General features: G+C 42.4%; 1 protein-coding gene across 4 annotated transcripts in view; it reads left to right on the forward strand.

Moving 5' to 3' along the window:
- The window catches only part of ehmt1a (euchromatic histone-lysine N-methyltransferase 1a), a 56,029-nt gene that overhangs the window by 24,403 nt on the left and 14,126 nt on the right, over positions 1–17,500 (forward strand). For all 4 annotated transcript variants that reach the window (XR_008559928.2, XM_054734603.2, XM_054734604.2 and 1 more), the window contains 12 exons: positions 2,847–2,997; positions 3,073–3,218; positions 3,341–3,481; positions 4,055–4,353; positions 4,446–4,511; positions 4,593–4,681; positions 7,544–7,650; positions 7,825–7,947; positions 8,147–8,248; positions 8,324–8,428; positions 9,003–9,157; positions 15,716–15,883. Coding sequence is in view for 3 of the 4 variants with exons in the window: in XM_054734603.2 (XP_054590578.2) it covers positions 2,847–2,997; positions 3,073–3,218; positions 3,341–3,481; positions 4,055–4,353; positions 4,446–4,511; positions 4,593–4,681; positions 7,544–7,650; positions 7,825–7,947; positions 8,147–8,248; positions 8,324–8,428; positions 9,003–9,157; positions 15,716–15,883 (1,652 nt within the window). In the remaining variant the exon portion in view is untranslated. The remainder of the gene's footprint in view (positions 1–2,846; positions 2,998–3,072; positions 3,219–3,340; positions 3,482–4,054; positions 4,354–4,445; positions 4,512–4,592; positions 4,682–7,543; positions 7,651–7,824; positions 7,948–8,146; positions 8,249–8,323; positions 8,429–9,002; positions 9,158–15,715; positions 15,884–17,500) is intronic.

Consider the following 17,500-nt stretch of genomic DNA (forward strand, 5'->3'; position numbering starts at 1 on the left):
GGTAACTCAGCACACCACTGTTCCCATTTCTCCTTTAACTTAGGGGGTAGTTGTTCATCCCATTTAAGCCCACTTTCCCACATCTCTTGGAAAAGGCACTTGGCTCTGATGGTAAATGGTGTGAGAAAGCCAATCGGTCAAATATGCCAGATGATGTCTGCAAAACACCTCGTTTTGTGTTTTCCTTCCCCTGTACAATGTCCATAACACAAAGTCATCAGCCCCAGATCTCCAGACTAGTCCTAGGACCTTGAGTACATTTCCACTTAGCTCACTTTCCACACCATGCTCTAGTCCATTCTCCTTCCACAAGGCTCTGAGCTCAGGGGAGTTAGTAACCCACTTGCACAAGTTCATCCCGGCTTGGGACAGAATGTCTTTTGCTTCTGTTGTCACACAATGGGCTTCTTGCACATTTGACACACTGGCAATAAAGTCATCAACGTATAAGGAGTCTCTCAGCGTCTGCACTGTTTTTGTCTGCTTGGTTTCATATTGTTTGAGATGCTTTCGGATTGTGGCGGCAAGCAGGAATGGGCTAGGATGAGGTGCGTATTCTCCAAATACAACTCTGTTCATTCGTAGAATACGCACCTCATCCTCGCAGTCTTTGGTTGGGGGTCCATGGAGCCACAGGAATCGAACTGCATCCTTGTTTTTATCCGTCAGGGATATCTGCAAAAAAGCCTTTGTGATGTCTGCAGTAAAGGCTATCTCATGCAATCTGAATTTAGTCAGCACATCCAGCAGATCTGGGTTCAAATTGGGCCCAGTGTACAGACCGTCATTAAGGGATGGGGGATTTTCCTCGTGATGATGCATCAAAACCCACTCTGAGTTTGGTTGCTGCCTTGTCTTCTAGCACAACAGTGTGTGTGTGTGTGTGTGTGTGTGTGTGTGTGGGGGGGGGGGGTCCCTAGTATGGTATAATTCAACAAAGGTGGGCATGAGCTGTGCTGCTTTTGGAGACTCTGAACCTCATTAAGTAAATTGCTGTGTGTGTGTGTGTGTGTGTGTCCTTGTGCTGCGCTGCTGTGGGACGCACGCACACACCCACACACACACACACACACACACACACACACACACACACACACATACACACACACACAACTCACTCTCTTCTCCAGAGAGGAATGGTGGGACAAAGAAAATACTATACCCTGAATACTTCACTGATAATCAAAGTGATATTTATGATAAAATAAAAGTAGTTTAATAGAATGAATGAATATTTTGTGAAAGTAGGCCCAGAGCTAGCAGCTAATATACCAAGCCAAAACAGACAGTAGGTGAACCATGTTGCTGTTGTTTATGTCATTATTATTATTACTATCACTAGTTCCTAGGGCTGGGGGTAAACGATTATTTTTAAAACGATTATTCTGACGATTATTTTATCGAATAGTCGACTATTCTAATGACTATTTAGAAAATTAATCTAATGATTATTTTTCTATTGCACAATTAACAAAAACCAGAAAATCTCAAATAAATTCCTCAAAAAAATTGATAAATTCTTACTGTAAGAGAATAAACACTACAGGCCTTCCATTTTTTATAACACTGCGTTTATTGTGTTGGTTGGTTATGTTCTGGTGACGTGTAGATCTTGGGAGTGCAGGCTGCTGCCTGAGAGGTGGTAGAAGATGGAGTGTCTCCATGCTGCTTTGTTTTGGTCACTTATGTGCGTGAGGCGAGTGGTGTTACGGGTTAAACCAAACTCAGGTGATATTTTACACTAAACCAAAAACCCACAACACTCTAAATGTAATAAAAGGGAGATCTACACCACAAAAAAAGATGAACTCTAAACCAAAACGTAACAGCTTATCCCAATGCAAGAAGCTGTTAGCGAAGATGCTAACAGTAGCTTTACCAACATTAAGTTCAAGTTACCAAGTTTAAATAAACCAAAAACACCCAGCAGCAAACAGACCAGCACGGAGGAGAGACTGCTACCACCAAAACAGCTCTCCTCATGTCTGAAAGAAGCTCCTTAATGAAGGGAGAAGCGCTCCCGGTGATTTTCTACATCTGCGACAGAGACGAAGCAGCGCATCTGACCCCGGAAGTTGTTGTCCGTTGCCGGGAGACGAAGGGGCAAAACAGGAAAATAATCTAGTAGCGGACGGACGTTGTTCCGGGTCTTCGGTATTTGGCGGAGATGTTAGTGAAGGCGGAGAAGAGGGCGAACTAGAGGAAAAACAGGCAGATTCCTCCTCTATTTACAAACTCCTGGGGATGCAACAAGTGGGCGCGGTGCGTCGACTTCCGGATCTGACGTCGACAAATTTTTAGAATCGAGCCGTCGACTTCGTCGAGGCTTCGCTACAGCCCTACTAGTTCCATAAAATGTTCATGTAAAATGCTCTCATTAGTAGCTGCATATATATATATATATATATATATATATATATATATATATATATATATATATATATATTATATAACTCAGAGTTTTTAGAACTGTGAAACCCACCTTGACAGCAGAGGTGTGTTGGGATAGCCATGTTTGTCCTTCTCAGCTGTCCGTGACTGTCAGAGGTCCACATGAAGCCAGATTTGTGAACGGCCGAGGGTTCATACTCAATCGCTCTTGAGTTTGCTATTTAGATCAGTCACTGACAGACATGTTTGTTTCCATATTGCTTCTGTGAAGCTCTATCTATGAGTAATACCTGTCATTCCTCTTGGTCTTAACCTTTACTTTCTTTTATATTTGATTGAGTTTAGCGGAGCAGAAACAAAAAGCAATGCTTTTTCCCACTTTAGGGGCTGAGATGCTCCGAAAGATGTAGAAGTGAGGTTTTACTCAGGCTGTTGTCACACCTGTCCTCACACAGAAGGAAGAGCCCAAAGTCGGTGTGGAGAACACTGCAGGACACACGGACACTAGGAAGGAGCTGCAGGTGGAGTCTGCGGAGTACACAGAGCTGGCTCTGGACTGCCTGGACCTGAAGGCTCAAGAGGAGCTGCTCTCGCCCCACCTCTCAGGTCTTTGTCAGGCTTTGTGTAGCTCTTCTTTCTCTGAACAGGTGACTTGTAGTGACCTTATGGGATGCTGTTCAGCTGCTACAGGAGATGCTGAGGTGACAGGAACAGACCTAGGTGAGGAGTTACCGCTGTGCTGCTGTCGTATGGAGACTCCCAACAGCTCAGGGAGTCAGTCGGTCCTGGCCTGGACCTGCATGGCCATGGAACACGCGGATGGAACGGTAAAGGTGTTTCTGTTGCAGCATCTTCTCCAGTCTGAAGTACTCCTAACAGAGTTTAGGTGGTGCAGCAAGAAGGATTATCATCATCATGTCATAAAGACTCACTGTGATCCCTCCTGCAGACTTCCTGCCAAAGGCCCGTGATGAAGCAGGAAATGATGCGCCCTTCCAATGCAGTCCAGCTGCTGGTTCTGTGTGAGGACCACCGGGCCGGCATGGTCAAACATCAGTGTTGTCCTGGATGTGGATTCTTCTGCAGGCTGGTGAGATATGATTAACACACAGGTCACGTGGAGGACGGTAGCCGGAGGTCCTGCCTCTGAAGCACACCAGAAGGAAGGAGACGCTGAGGGAGGTGGGGGGAAGGAAACCGCCCTGTGACAAATGCGTTAGCTGCTGTATGAGAGAGCGGGAGTCTGATGAGCTTAGGAGTTCATGTTGTTGGAATGCCAGAAGAGGTTCAGCTGTGGTCTTCAGGCTCATGGTTCCAGTTCCTTCAGACCAAGAAAACCTTCAGAGCTAGAGCCGCTCCTCCCCATTGAGAGGACTCGGCTCAGGCAGCGGATCAGGATGCCTCCGGGTTGTCTTCGTCTGCAGGTTTCCTGGCTCCCAGACTCTGGGGCAGAGCCATACCTCGCTGGAGGGCTTCCACATCCTCTCTGGATCCTCTAGCAGGAGCTGGAGAGCAGGGTCTGGACTTCTGTGGTCATACTGCTGAGTGTTTGTCTCTGACCTGAACAGATGTCCACCTCAGCATCAAAAAACCGCTCCAGGCTTTGAACAGCCGACACGTTTAGAGGTACTGGTGAACCTGTGTTTTCTGGCTCCTCCCACAGGGCTCCTTCATGGAGTGCCGGCCGTACGGCAGCATTTCCCATCGGTTTCACCGCCAGTGTGCCTCCATCTTGAAGGATCGCAGGTTTTGTCCCCACTGTGGAGAAGATGCCAGTGGAGCAAAGGAGGTTGTGGTTCCAAAGTCTGATCCGTCCCCCTCAGTACCCAGATCCAGTCCTGGACCGTCTCTTCCCGCTGCAGCCACCCTCCCGTCCCTCCCAACCATTCCAGCTGTTCCTCAAATACTCCGAGCTAAAAAGTCCATGGATCCCCAGAGGAGCAGAGCAGAGAGCTCGAGCAGGTAAAACGCACCACCATGATGCGTCTTCGTCTCTAAACACAGAAGAGCTCCACCGTGGTTCAGCACTCACAAGGCTTCGTCTTTGTCTCCAGGCCCAAAGGAGACAAACTTCCTAAAGAGTCCCTGGAAAGCATCCTCATGTCCCTGGATGATGAGAAGTACGTCCACAAAGATGACACGAACGAAGCACTGCAGCGTTTCGGCTGTCATGAATGATCTAGACCTGCTTTTACTTTCAGCCTGAAGCTAAAGAAAGTCAAGTATCCAGCCAGGCAGCTGTTTGTCTCTGCAAAGGAAGGAGACCTGCAGAGGGTCATTCAGCTTCTAGGTGACTGAGACACACACTCACAGCAACTGCATGTGAACACACACACTTACTCTCCTCCTAAATGACTGGAGGATGACGTGTTAAATGTAGGAGGGGATCTTCCTGAGGATGCCCTGCAGCCAAGCGTGCTCCAGAGTCCTCTGCTGCTCATTGTCATCCAGGTGGCCAATCATCATCTCTCCAGGACCACTGGGCAGATTTGAAAATAAACTACGAACAAAAATCTGCAGCTGATTATTTTTAGGGGCAATCCCCTTTAAGATCTGGTCTGGTCAGGTCAGATCTGGTCAGTTCAGGTCTGGTCAGATCAGGTCAGGTCAGATCTGGTCTGGTCTGGTCTGGTCTGGTCAGGTCTGGTCAGGTCAGGTCTAGTCTGGTCAGGTCAGGTCTGGTCTGGTCAGATCAGGTCAGGTCAGATCTGGTCTGGTCTGGTCAGATCTGGTCTGGTCAGGTCAGATCTGGTCTGGTCTGGTCAGGTCAGATCAAGTCAGGTCAGATCTGGTCAGATCTGGTCTGGTCTGGTCAGATCAGGTCAGGTCAGGTCAGGTCTGGTCTAGTCTGGTCAGGTCAGGTCTGGTCTGGTCAGATCAGGTCCGGTCAGATCTGGTCTGGTCTGGTCAGATCTGGTCTGGTCAGGTCAGATCTGGTCTGGTCTGGTCAGATCTGGTCATGGTCTGGTCTGGTCAGATCTGGTCTGGTCTGGTCTGGTCTGGTCTGGTCAGGTCAGGTCAGATCTGGTCTGGTCTGGTCAGGTCAGGTCAGGTCAGGTCTGGTCTGGTCAGATCTGGTCAGGTCAGATCTGGTCTGGTCTGGTCAGATCTGGTCTGGTCAGATCTGGTCAGGTCAGATCTGGTCTGGTCTGGTCTGGTCTGGTCTGGTCAGATCTGGTCAGGTCAGGTCAGATCTGGTCTGGTCTGGTCAGGTCAGGTCAGTTCTGGTCTGGTCTGGTCTGGTCAGATCTGGTCTGGTCTGGTCTGGTCAGATCTGGTCTGGTCAGATCTGGTCAGGTCAGATCTGGTCTGGTCTGGTCTGGTCAGATCTGGTCAGGTCAGGTCAGATCTGGTCTGGTCAGGTCAGGTCAGATCTGGTCTGGTCTGGTCTGGTCAGGTCAGTTCTGGTCTGGTCTGGTCTGGTCAGATCTGGTCTGGTCTGGTCTGGTCAGATCTGGTCTGGTCTGGTCTGGTTAGATCTGGTCTGGTCAGGTCAGGTCAGATCTGGTCTGGTCTGGTCTGGTCTGGTCAGGTCAGGTCAGGTCTGGTCTGGTCAGATCTGGTCAGGTCAGATCTGGTCTGGTCAGATCTGGTCTGGTCTGGTCAGATCTGGTCAGGTCAGGTCAGATCTGGTCTGGTCTGGTCTGGTCTGGTCAGATCTGGTCTGGTCAGATCTGGTCTGGTCTGGTCAGGTCAGATCTGGTCTGGTCTGGTCAGATCTGGTCTGGTCTGGTCAGGTCAGATCTGGTCAGGTCAGATCTGGTCTGGTCTGGTCTGGTCAGATCTGGTCTGGTCAGGTCAGATCTGCTCTGGTCAGGTCAGGTCAGGTCTGGTCTGGTCTGGTCAGGTCAGATCTGGTCTGGTCTGGTCAGATCTGGTCATGGTCTGGTCTGGTCAGATCTGGTCTGGTCTGGTCTGGTCTGGTCTGGTCAGGTCAGGTCAGATCTGGTCTGGTCTGGTCAGGTCAGGTCAGGTCAGGTCTGGTCTGGTCAGATCTGGTCAGGTCAGATCTGGTCTGGTCTGGTCAGATCTGGTCTGGTCAGATCTGGTCAGGTCAGATCTGGTCTGGTCTGGTCTGGTCTGGTCTGGTCAGATCTGGTCAGGTCAGGTCAGATCTGGTCTGGTCTGGTCAGGTCAGGTCAGTTCTGGTCTGGTCTGGTCTGGTCAGATCTGGTCTGGTCTGGTCTGGTCAGATCTGGTCTGGTCAGATCTGGTCAGGTCAGATCTGGTCTGGTCTGGTCTGGTCTGGTCAGATCTGGTCAGGTCAGGTCAGATCTGGTCTGGTCAGGTCAGGTCAGATCTGGTCTGGTCTGGTCTGGTCAGGTCAGTTCTGGTCTGGTCTGGTCTGGTCAGATCTGGTCTGGTCTGGTCTGGTCAGATCTGGTCTGGTCTGGTCTGGTTAGATCTGGTCTGGTCAGGTCAGATCTGGTCTGGTCTGGTCTGGTCTGGTCAGGTCAGGTCAGATCTGGTCTGGTCAGATCTGGTCTGGTCTGGTCAGATCTGGTCAGGTCAGGTCAGGTCTGGTCTGGTCTGGTCTGGTCAGATCTGGTCTGGTCAGATCTGGTCTGGTCTGGTCAGGTCAGATCTGGTCTGGTCTGGTCAGATCTGGTCTGGTCTGGTCAGGTCAGATCTGGTCAGGTCAGATCTGGTCTGGTCTGGTCTGGTCAGATCTGGTCTGGTCAGGTCAGATCTGCTCTGGTCAGGTCAGGTCAGGTCTGGTCTGGTCTGGTCAGGTCTCTGGTGTCAGGTCCGGTCTCGGCCTGGGCCCAAATATAAAAAGTTGGTCCAACCCCACCAGTGCTTTGACCTAAGCTGGAGGTCCACTTGATGTTTTCAGAGGATTACTTAAAGAAGGTTGAAGCTGGTATCAATAAACATGATTTATGTCTCGGACCATCTTAACTTACTGGTTATCTATTCAACAGGATTATTTTTAAAGATGCCAAATGTAAGCACAAGTTCACATTTCTGATCTGGAGACATTCCTGTTCCTGTAAGCTCTTTGGTCGTGGTTTCTCTGAGCCGCGTGTTCCCGTGTGATCCTGATTTCAGTATGAATTAACATGGAGTCTGGCATCCTGGGAATCTTGTCCCCGTGTGGAAATGCCTGCACAGGAACTCTTACATCCAACCTCTAAACTGTGTGTCATAGTTGATGGGAAGGACCCAAACTTCCTGATGGAGAGCCAGAATAAACAAACTCCACTTCATGTAGCAGCAGCAGAGGGTCACCGGGACATCTGCCACATGCTCGTTCAGGTAGGACCACTGTGATCCTAAAGAACTCTCTCCTGCTCGGGTAACTGACGGCTTTAGTCAGGAGACCTTTTGTTTCCTCTGGGAGGAGAGACAGCCAGACTTCACCTGGACATATGTAGACACCTCTCTGGGCTGCTGTAGTCACATGATGGCTCCATGTTGTTGTGCACACAGGCTGGCGCCAACCTGGACACGTTTGACGAGGAGCACCGAACAGCGCTGATGTCGGCCTGTGAAAACAACCAGCTGGATACGGTGAAGTACCTGCTGAGAGCCGGAGCCGCTGTGGGACACAAGGTGGGTCAGGAGGACACGAACGCACACAATGTGGCGTACTACAGCGTGTGTGTGTGCAAATGTTCCGACAGCAAGAGGAAGATGGATGCCCTTTTCTGTCTTTGATGCTAAAGCGTCCTCTAGAGAGGCAACGAGTAGAAGCGAGTTTCTGTGTGAGCCTACTTCCTGTTTCTCACTGTGAATTGTGTCGTCACCCCAGGACGTCCTGGGTTTCACCTGTCTGCACCTGGCAGCCAAACTGGGACACTATGAAATAGTCAGCCATCTGCTCACTAAGGCATCCAAATACATCAACTGTCAGGTAAGAACACATTCTCCTCTGCTAATACGGTCCGAACAGCCCTAAACGAGAGCGCTGACCAGCTGGTGACTGCAGGATGATGGAAGGTGGACCCCCATCACCTGGGCCGTGGAGTACAAGCACAAGGAGGTGGCTCACCTGCTGCTGAACAAAGGCGCTGATGTCAACATCAGGGATAAGGTCAGCGTCTGCAGTAGTTAGCCATGCAACCGTTTGAGTTCAGGCTGGCTCACAGTAAGAAAGGTGCAGGTTTGAATCCTGCCATGGCCTTTTAGCATGGAGCTGGCATGTTGTCCCTGCGCATTAGTGGTTGGCAGTGGTCTGCCAGCTCCAGGAAGTTAACAGGAACACAAACATTTCTCTACAACTTTACAAACAAGAAAAGCTTATGGCTCTGGAACAGAAATCAGGTGGCAGTGGGCCGTTCAAAAGGTGCGATGATGTGAAAGGTCCTGGATGGGGCCTGACCATCACGAGCCTGAATGCGTGGACGGAGCAGAGGGAGAAGCTGCAGCTGCTCTCTGTCAGGATTCCAGCAGCAGCACATGTAGATGATGAAGAGTAGAGCTTTACCTTCACTCGCCCAGCTCATCTGTTTATCTCCGTAAACGGAGCAACACATCAACTCCATCTAGTCTCCCATCACACCTTTAAAACTTCTGATTTCTACCCAAGTCACCATAGAAACATCCAGACTTCCTGGAGCAGAAACCCAACACTCGGGCCACGGGTGTCAGATATGATCTGTGTGCAGGAGGAGAACATCTGCCTGCACTGGGCAGCTCTGTCGGGCTGCGAGGACGTCGCCCAGGCGCTGCTGGAGGCTCGCTGTGACCTGAACTCTGTCAACATTCACGGGGACACAGCTCTTCACATTGCAGCTCGAGAAAACCACCTGGAGTGTGTGATGTGAGTGTCTGCTACACACCTTCATTTAGCTCAGATCAGGCAGGTGTGTGCTTAGCATCGGTTCTTCGGCTTCACTGAGACGATCCAGGTCCCAGCACGTCTTCTGGCTGGAGTCCATGCTGTCCGTGACATTCTAGTGTGGGCTGTCTCAGCCTGTCTGTAACTGCAGCTGAGCACAGGAGCCGACCAGGACCCACAGAGATGTTGGAGGTCCATCACCACCTACAGTCTGCCTGTCACTGCCCTCTGGAACCGTATCACAATACAGAAAAAAAGAGCACCATCTCAAATAAAATGTCAAAATAAAACTTCCAGAAAACCCAGAAAATTTCCATCAGAGTGGTGTTGAATCTGAAAACTAGCGGTAAAATCTAATAGAACCGTTCTGGGATGACGAAGCAACACAACGTCAAAGTTGTTTTATTTCCTGGAGTCCATTGCTAAGCGACCGTGATCCGCAGCAGCACCAACAGATGATCGTATCTGCTGTGTCGGTGTCACGAAATAGTGGAACATTCAAATCTAAGATGAAAGTCGGACCTATTTACATTCTAAAAGTGACATCAGTGGTTCAGATCATTTTCATCTGCTGCTCATCTGAAACGTTAAATAGATTTACCCAGTCTAACTAATAACATGTTACAACTAATAACATGTTACAACTAATAACATGTTACAACTAATAACATGTTACAACTAATAACATGTTACAACTAATAACATGCTACAACTAATCACATGTTACAACTAATAACATGCTACAACTAATAACATGTAACAACTAATCACATGTTACAACTAATAACATGTTACAACTAATCACATGTTACAACTAATAACATGTTACAACTAATCACATGTTACAACTAATAACATGTTACAACTAATAACATGTTACAACTAATCACATGTTACAACTAATAACATGTTACAACTAATAACATGTTACAACTAATCACATGTTACAACTAATAACATGCTACAACTAATCACATGTTACAACTAATAACATGCTACAACTAATCACATGTTACAACTAATAACATGCTACAACTAATCACATGTTACAACTAATAACATGCTACAACTAATCACATGCTACAACTAATAACATGTAACAACTAATCACATGTTACAACTAATAACATGCTACAACTAATAACATGTAACAACTAATCACATGTTACAACTAATAACATGTTACAACTAATCACATGTTACAACTAATAACATGTTACAACTAATCACATGTTACAACTAATAACATGTTACAACTAATAACATGTTACAACTAATCACATGTTACAACTAATAACATGTTACAACTAATCACATGTTACAACTAATAACATGTTACAACTAATAACATGTTACAACTAATCACATGTTACAACTAATAACATGCTACAACTAATCACATGTTACAACTAATAACATGCTACAACTAATCACATGTTACAACTAATAACATGCTACAACTAATCACATGTTACAACTAATAACATGCTACAACTAATAACATGCTACAACTAATCACATGTTACAACTAATAACATGTTACAACAAATAACATGTTACAACTAATCACATGTTACAACTAATCACATGTTACAACTAATAACATGTTACAACTAATCACATGTTACAACTAATCACATGTTACAACTAATATGTTACAACTAATATGTTACAACTAATATGTTACAACTAATAACATGTTACAACTAATAACATGTTACAACTAATAACATGCTACAACTAATCACATGTTACAACTAATAACATGCTACAACTAATAACATGCTACAACTAATCACATGTTACAACTAATAACATGTTACAACAAATAACATGTTACAACTAATCACATGTTACAACTAATCACATGTTACAACTAATAACATGTTACAACTAATAACATGTTACAACTAATAACATGCTACAACTAATCACATGCTACAACTAATAACATGTAACAACTAATCACATGTTACAACTAATAACATGTTACAACTAATCACATGTTACAACTAATCACATGTTACAACTAATCACATGTTACAACTAATCACATGTTACAACTAATAACATGCTACAACTAATAACATGCTACAACTAATAACATGTTACAACTAATAACATGTTACAACTAATAACATGTTACAACTAATAACATGTTACAACTAATAACATGCTACAACTAATAACATGTTACAACTAATAACATGTAACAACTAATAACATGTAACAACTAATCACATGTTACAACTAATAACATGTTACAACTAATCACATGTTACAACTAATAACATGTTACAACTAATCACATGTTACAACTAATAACATGTTACAACTAATAACATGTTACAACTAATCACATGTTACAACTAATAACATGTTACAACTAATCACATGTTACAACTAATAACATGTTACAACTAATAACATGTTACAACTAATCACATGTTACAACTAATAACATGCTACAACTAATCACATGTTACAACTAATCACATGCTACAACTAATCACATGTTACAACTAATAACATGCTACAACTAATCACATGTTACAACTAATAACATGCTACAACTAATAACATGCTACAACTAATCACATGTTACAACTAATAACATGTTACAACAAATAACATGTTACAACTAATCACATGTTACAACTAATCACATGTTACAACTAATAACATGTTACAACTAATCACATGTTACAACTAATCACATGTTACAACTAATATGTTACAACTAATATGTTACAACTAATATGTTACAACTAATAACATGTTACAACTAATAACATGTTACAACTAATAACATGCTACAACTAATCACATGCTACAACTAATAACATGTAACAACTAATCACATGTTACAACTAATCACATGTTACAACTAATCACATGTTACAACTAATCACATGTTACAACTAATCACATGTTACAACTAATAACATGCTACAACTAATCACATGTTACAACAAATAACATGTTACAACTAATAACATGCTACAACTAATAACATACTACAACTAATCACATGTTACAACTAATAACATACTACAACTAATCACATGTTACAACTAATCACATGTTACAACTAATAACATGTTACAACAAATAACATGTTACAACAAATAACATGTTACAACTAATAACATGTTACAAATAATAACATGTTACAACTAATCACATGTTACAACTAATCACATGTTACAACTAATCACATGTTACAACTAATAACATGTTACAACTAATAACATGTTACAACTAATAACATGTTACAACTAATCACATGTTACAACTAATCACATGTTACAACTAATAACATGTTACAACTAATAACATGTTACAACTAATAACATGTTACAACTAATAACATGTTACAACTAATCACATGTTACAACTAATCACATGTTACAACTAATCACATGTTACAACTAATCACATGTTACAACTAATAACATGTTACAACTAATAACATGTTACAACTAATAACATGCTACAACTAATCACGTGTTACAACTAATAACGTGTTACAACTAATAACATGTTACAACTAATAACATGTTACAACTAATAACATGTTACAACTAATAACATGTTACAACTAATCACATGTTACAACTAATCACATGTTACAACTAATAACATGTTACAACTAATCACATGTTACAACTAATAACATGTTACAACTAATAACATGCTACAACTAATAACATGTTACAACTAATCACGTGTTACAACTAATCACGTGTTACAACTAATCACATGCTACAACTAATCACATGTTACAACTAATAACATGCTACAACTAATAACATGCTACAACTAATAACATGTTACATCTAATAACATGCTACAACTAATAACATGTTACAACTAATCACATGTTACAACTAATCACATGTTACAACTAATCACATGTTACAACTAATCACATGTTACAACTAATCACATGTTACAACTAATAACATGCTACAACTAATAACATGCTACAACTAATAACATGCTACAACTAATCACATGTTACAACTAATCACATGTTACAACTAATCACATGCTACAACTAATCACATGCTACAACTAATAACATGTTACAACTAATAACATGTTACAACTAATCACATGTTACAACTAATCACATGTTACAACTAATAACATGCTACAACTAATCACAGGGTTTTAAAGATTTTAGGTGTTTCAAACGTAATTCCTACTAACGCTGGTGCTCATTCATCATTAGTTTGCATGTTGTTGTTTAGTGTATTTGCACTGGACTTAAATTCCTCAGGGCTCTGTGTTGGGCCCTAAATTATTCATACTATAATAAATGATATATGTAGTGTTTCCAGACTGTTAAAATATGTATTGTTTGCTGATGATACCACGTTGTATTGCTCCGGTACAAATATAGAGCAGCTTCTGACTACAGTGGAGAAGGAGTTAAATATATCAAAAACCTGGTTTGATATAAATAAGATATCGTCGTTAAATATAAAGAAAACAAAATGGATTGTTTTCGGCACTAGACAAATGAAAAATATATCTAAAATCAGGGTCAATGGAATTGAAAGAGTGTGTGAAAATAAATTTCTTGGAGTGATAATTGATGACAAGTTGAGCTGGAAGTCTCATATAAATCATGTGAAAACAAAAATGTCAAAAAGCATTGCTATACTCTACAAAACAAAGTATGTCCTGAACAAGAAATCATTACACATACTCTATTGTACTCTGTTGCTTCCATATGTGGGTAATGCATATAAAACAAATACTCTTCCTGTTTTCAAGTTACAAAAAAGAGCTATAAGAATTATAAATCAATCTCACTGTGTAGAACCAACTAACATTATGTTTGTTCATCTGAATACCCTGACATTTTATGATTGAATTGAATTTAAAACGGCACAGATGATGTATAAAGCACTAAATCACTTGCTTTGCCGCAGTACTCAGCAGCTGTTTAAGCTCAGAGAGAGTCAGTGTGACTTCAGGGGAACAGAACTGTTTAACAAAAACAGAATACAGACAGACATGAAGCAGAGATGTGTTTCTGCTAGAGGAGTGAACCCGTGGAATAGTTATGACTTAAAAAGGTGTCGTTCATTTTCCTTGTTTAAAAATAGAGTTTTAGAAAAATATAAAAATCAAGAACGAAAAGAGCAAAAGAAATAAAACTGAAACTCATGATTGTTTTGCTTTGATGAAGTTACTTACTTAAGGTGGAAAGTTTGTTTGTTTGTTTGTTTGTTTCATTTTCTGCCTGCAGCTCCTGTGTACTGGAGCTGCAGGCAGAAAGATCTTTGTTAGAAGGGTTGGTGGAATAAGCAAATGCTTCAGCCAATACCTTTGGATTAGCCTCGTCTTTGTTTTTATTTAATATTTTGTTTTTCACTGAGACATTTGAATGCTAATCAATCAATAAAGTTTTGAATAATGTTTGAAATAGATCATTCAATGGGCATAAATGTGGCTAAAACAGGTAGTTTATCCTCAAAAACAAAGTCTTTATAAACCCTTTTTATTTGTTTATTTCATTCAAAATAAATCAAATAAAACATAAACTATAAGATATGCATATCAACAAAAAATCTACTTGGAAGGAAAAGGAGCAGAATGAAAAAAACATCTTATGATTTCTGCCCCCTTTTCCAGAAGAAATAATCTATTTATACACAGTTTCCATTGTCACACACACACACACACACACACACGCACGCACACACGCACGCACACACACACACACACACGCACGCACACACAGATTCATCTTAAACTGTTTCCTGTTCTAAATTCCAGAGCGATCATGATGTCATGAACATTTTCATGATTATTTAGTACACTCAGTTTGGTACATGTTTAATATATGAATTGAGTTGTTTTAATTTCCCTTTTAAGGTTATTCCATAATTTAACACCATTTACAGACATATTCCATTCCTTAATCTTAGTTCTAAATCTGGGTTTTGTAAACACATCAGTTTCTTTCAGCACTAGTTCTCTTTGCAAATGTCTTCTGAATGTTTGCTGGCAGAGGACCTAAACTGGCTTTACACATGGTTTGTAAGGTGTTCCAGTCTTTTAAATCATGAAATTTCAGTCATTTATATTTAATAAACAACGGGTGGATCTCTACAGACACTAACTGATGATTCTCACAGCTCTTTTCTGTAAAATAAATAAGGCTTGTGTGTATTTTTGTACGTTGCTCCCCACATTTTACACAGTAAGTCAAGTATGGAACCATCAGTGAATTGTACAATGCCACCAATCCAGTCTGCTCCTGCAGACCCAGTAAATAATAGATGTGCTCCTGTTCTCTAGTTTTACTCTATTGCTAATGTTATTATCTACCGGAGCTCTACTGTCCAGCCCACCCGTTCCTGCCGCTGCAGCCCAGTCCCAGTGTGGGTGGTGGATTACCGGGGTATGAAGGTTCTGGCTCATGTGCTGCAAATTCTCCTTCAAAGCAAAGTTATTTGTTTGAAGGAGATGTCTTTTTTTTTCTCCATTCAGTAGATTTCTCTTCCCTGGTCTTACCTGCAGGTTGTTCCTGTCTCGCGGAGCTGACGTCACTTTGAGGAACAAGGAAGGAGACACGGCTCTTGACCTCAGTACTGTCGGCTCCAAGGTGTGGACAGCCCTCAACACCAACAAGAAGCTGACTGAAGCTCGGAGAGGACGCGACGGCCAGGGAGAGCGAGTGCTCAGCAGGTAGAGCATCTGTCCAGTGTTGGGAAAGCTACTTTAAAAAGTGATTAGTTATAGTAACTGATTACTTTGTCAAAAGTAACTGCTACTTACCTAGTTACAAGATTCTAAAAGTAACTAGTTAACAAAAAAAAAAAAAACAAATATTTTGGTTTTTTTTATTAAAGAATGCAAGAAAAATGGGTTCTCGTCTTAATTAAACTTAATTAATTCACTATGAGTTACTACACTAGTGAAATATGAATGACTAATGACTGGAACATAATAAAATGTTTTTATAAACCTGAATAATTAAATAAATGGACACTTAACAGGAGGAACTACAAACAGGAACATCACACTAATCTAGACTATTAAAATGTGACGGTGAGATATCTAACAAGACCCCAGTCAGCTAATAGAAACACCTGTAAAGGTTCCTGAGCCTTTAGATGGTCTCTCAGTCTAGTTTAATTACAGAAATGAATGTAATGTTGTACAGTATTCTAATTTTTCCAGCTTCACGTAATTGTCTGTTATTAGTAGCATTTCTGTTGCTGCTAATCTAGTAACGGTTAAATAAATAAATAAAATCCTTAAAAATGACACTAGAAGAGGCACAAGCCTGATGGAGGACTTACATTTACTAACTTGGGTCAGACCCAACCACAGAAGAGCTGAAGCTGGGTGGTAAACACACACAGGTAGTTCTGATAACACCTGAGCTCCATGCCGTCTGAGACTGATGCATCAGTGTTACAGCGGGACTAAAGACATGATCAGAAACAGGTTCCAGCTGGATGATCTAGGATGGTAGAAGATCAGGACGTCTGAGCGGTGAACAGGTGAGCGGACCTTCAGGACGTCCCGCTGTCACGCTAAGAAGGGCACGGCTGCAGATTCACGCCTGCAGGCGTAGACTATTCATCCTGTCTTCCTCGTTCTTCACGGCCGTGATGCTCTTGGATGAAAACATCCACCTCTTTATCTCCCGATCAGCTGATGACAGCTAGCCTATTGAACTAGACCAAATTCTTGCTTTGCAAAGTTTGGTCTAGGAACGCTCCACTGGAACCTCTGCAGCCCCAACAGCATTCTGGCTGGCCAATAACAGCTCTCTAGAGGGGTTTCAAACACATAAAGAGCTGTGATTGGTCCATAATGGTGGGCCAATCATAGTGCTCTATCTGCTTAGTGAACAAATCACAGAGCTTTATCCGCTTTGTGGGCCAATCAAGGCACTCTATACAGTGGGGCAAAAAGTATTTAGTCAGCCACCGATTGTGCAAGTTCTCCCACTTAAAATGATGACAGAGGTCAGTAATTTACATCATAGTTACACTTCAACTGTGAGAGACAGAATGTGGAAAAAAATCCATGAATTCACATGGCAGGATTTTTAAAGAATTTATTTGTAAATCAGGGTGGAAAATAAGTATTTGGTCACTTCAAACAAGGAAAATCTCTGGCTCTCACAGACCTGTAACGTCTTCTTTAAGAAGCTTTTCTGTCCTCCACTCATTACCTGTATTAATGGCACCTGTTTGAACTCATTATCTGTATAAAAGACACCTGTCCACAGCCTCAAACAGTCAGACTCCAAACTCCACTATGGCCAAGACCAAAGAGCTTTCGAAGGAC

The sequence above is a fragment of the Nothobranchius furzeri genome, chromosome 17, assembly GCF_043380555.1.
Source record: "Nothobranchius furzeri strain GRZ-AD chromosome 17, NfurGRZ-RIMD1, whole genome shotgun sequence".
In the NCBI taxonomy this organism is placed as follows: domain Eukaryota; kingdom Metazoa; phylum Chordata; class Actinopteri; order Cyprinodontiformes; family Nothobranchiidae; genus Nothobranchius; species Nothobranchius furzeri.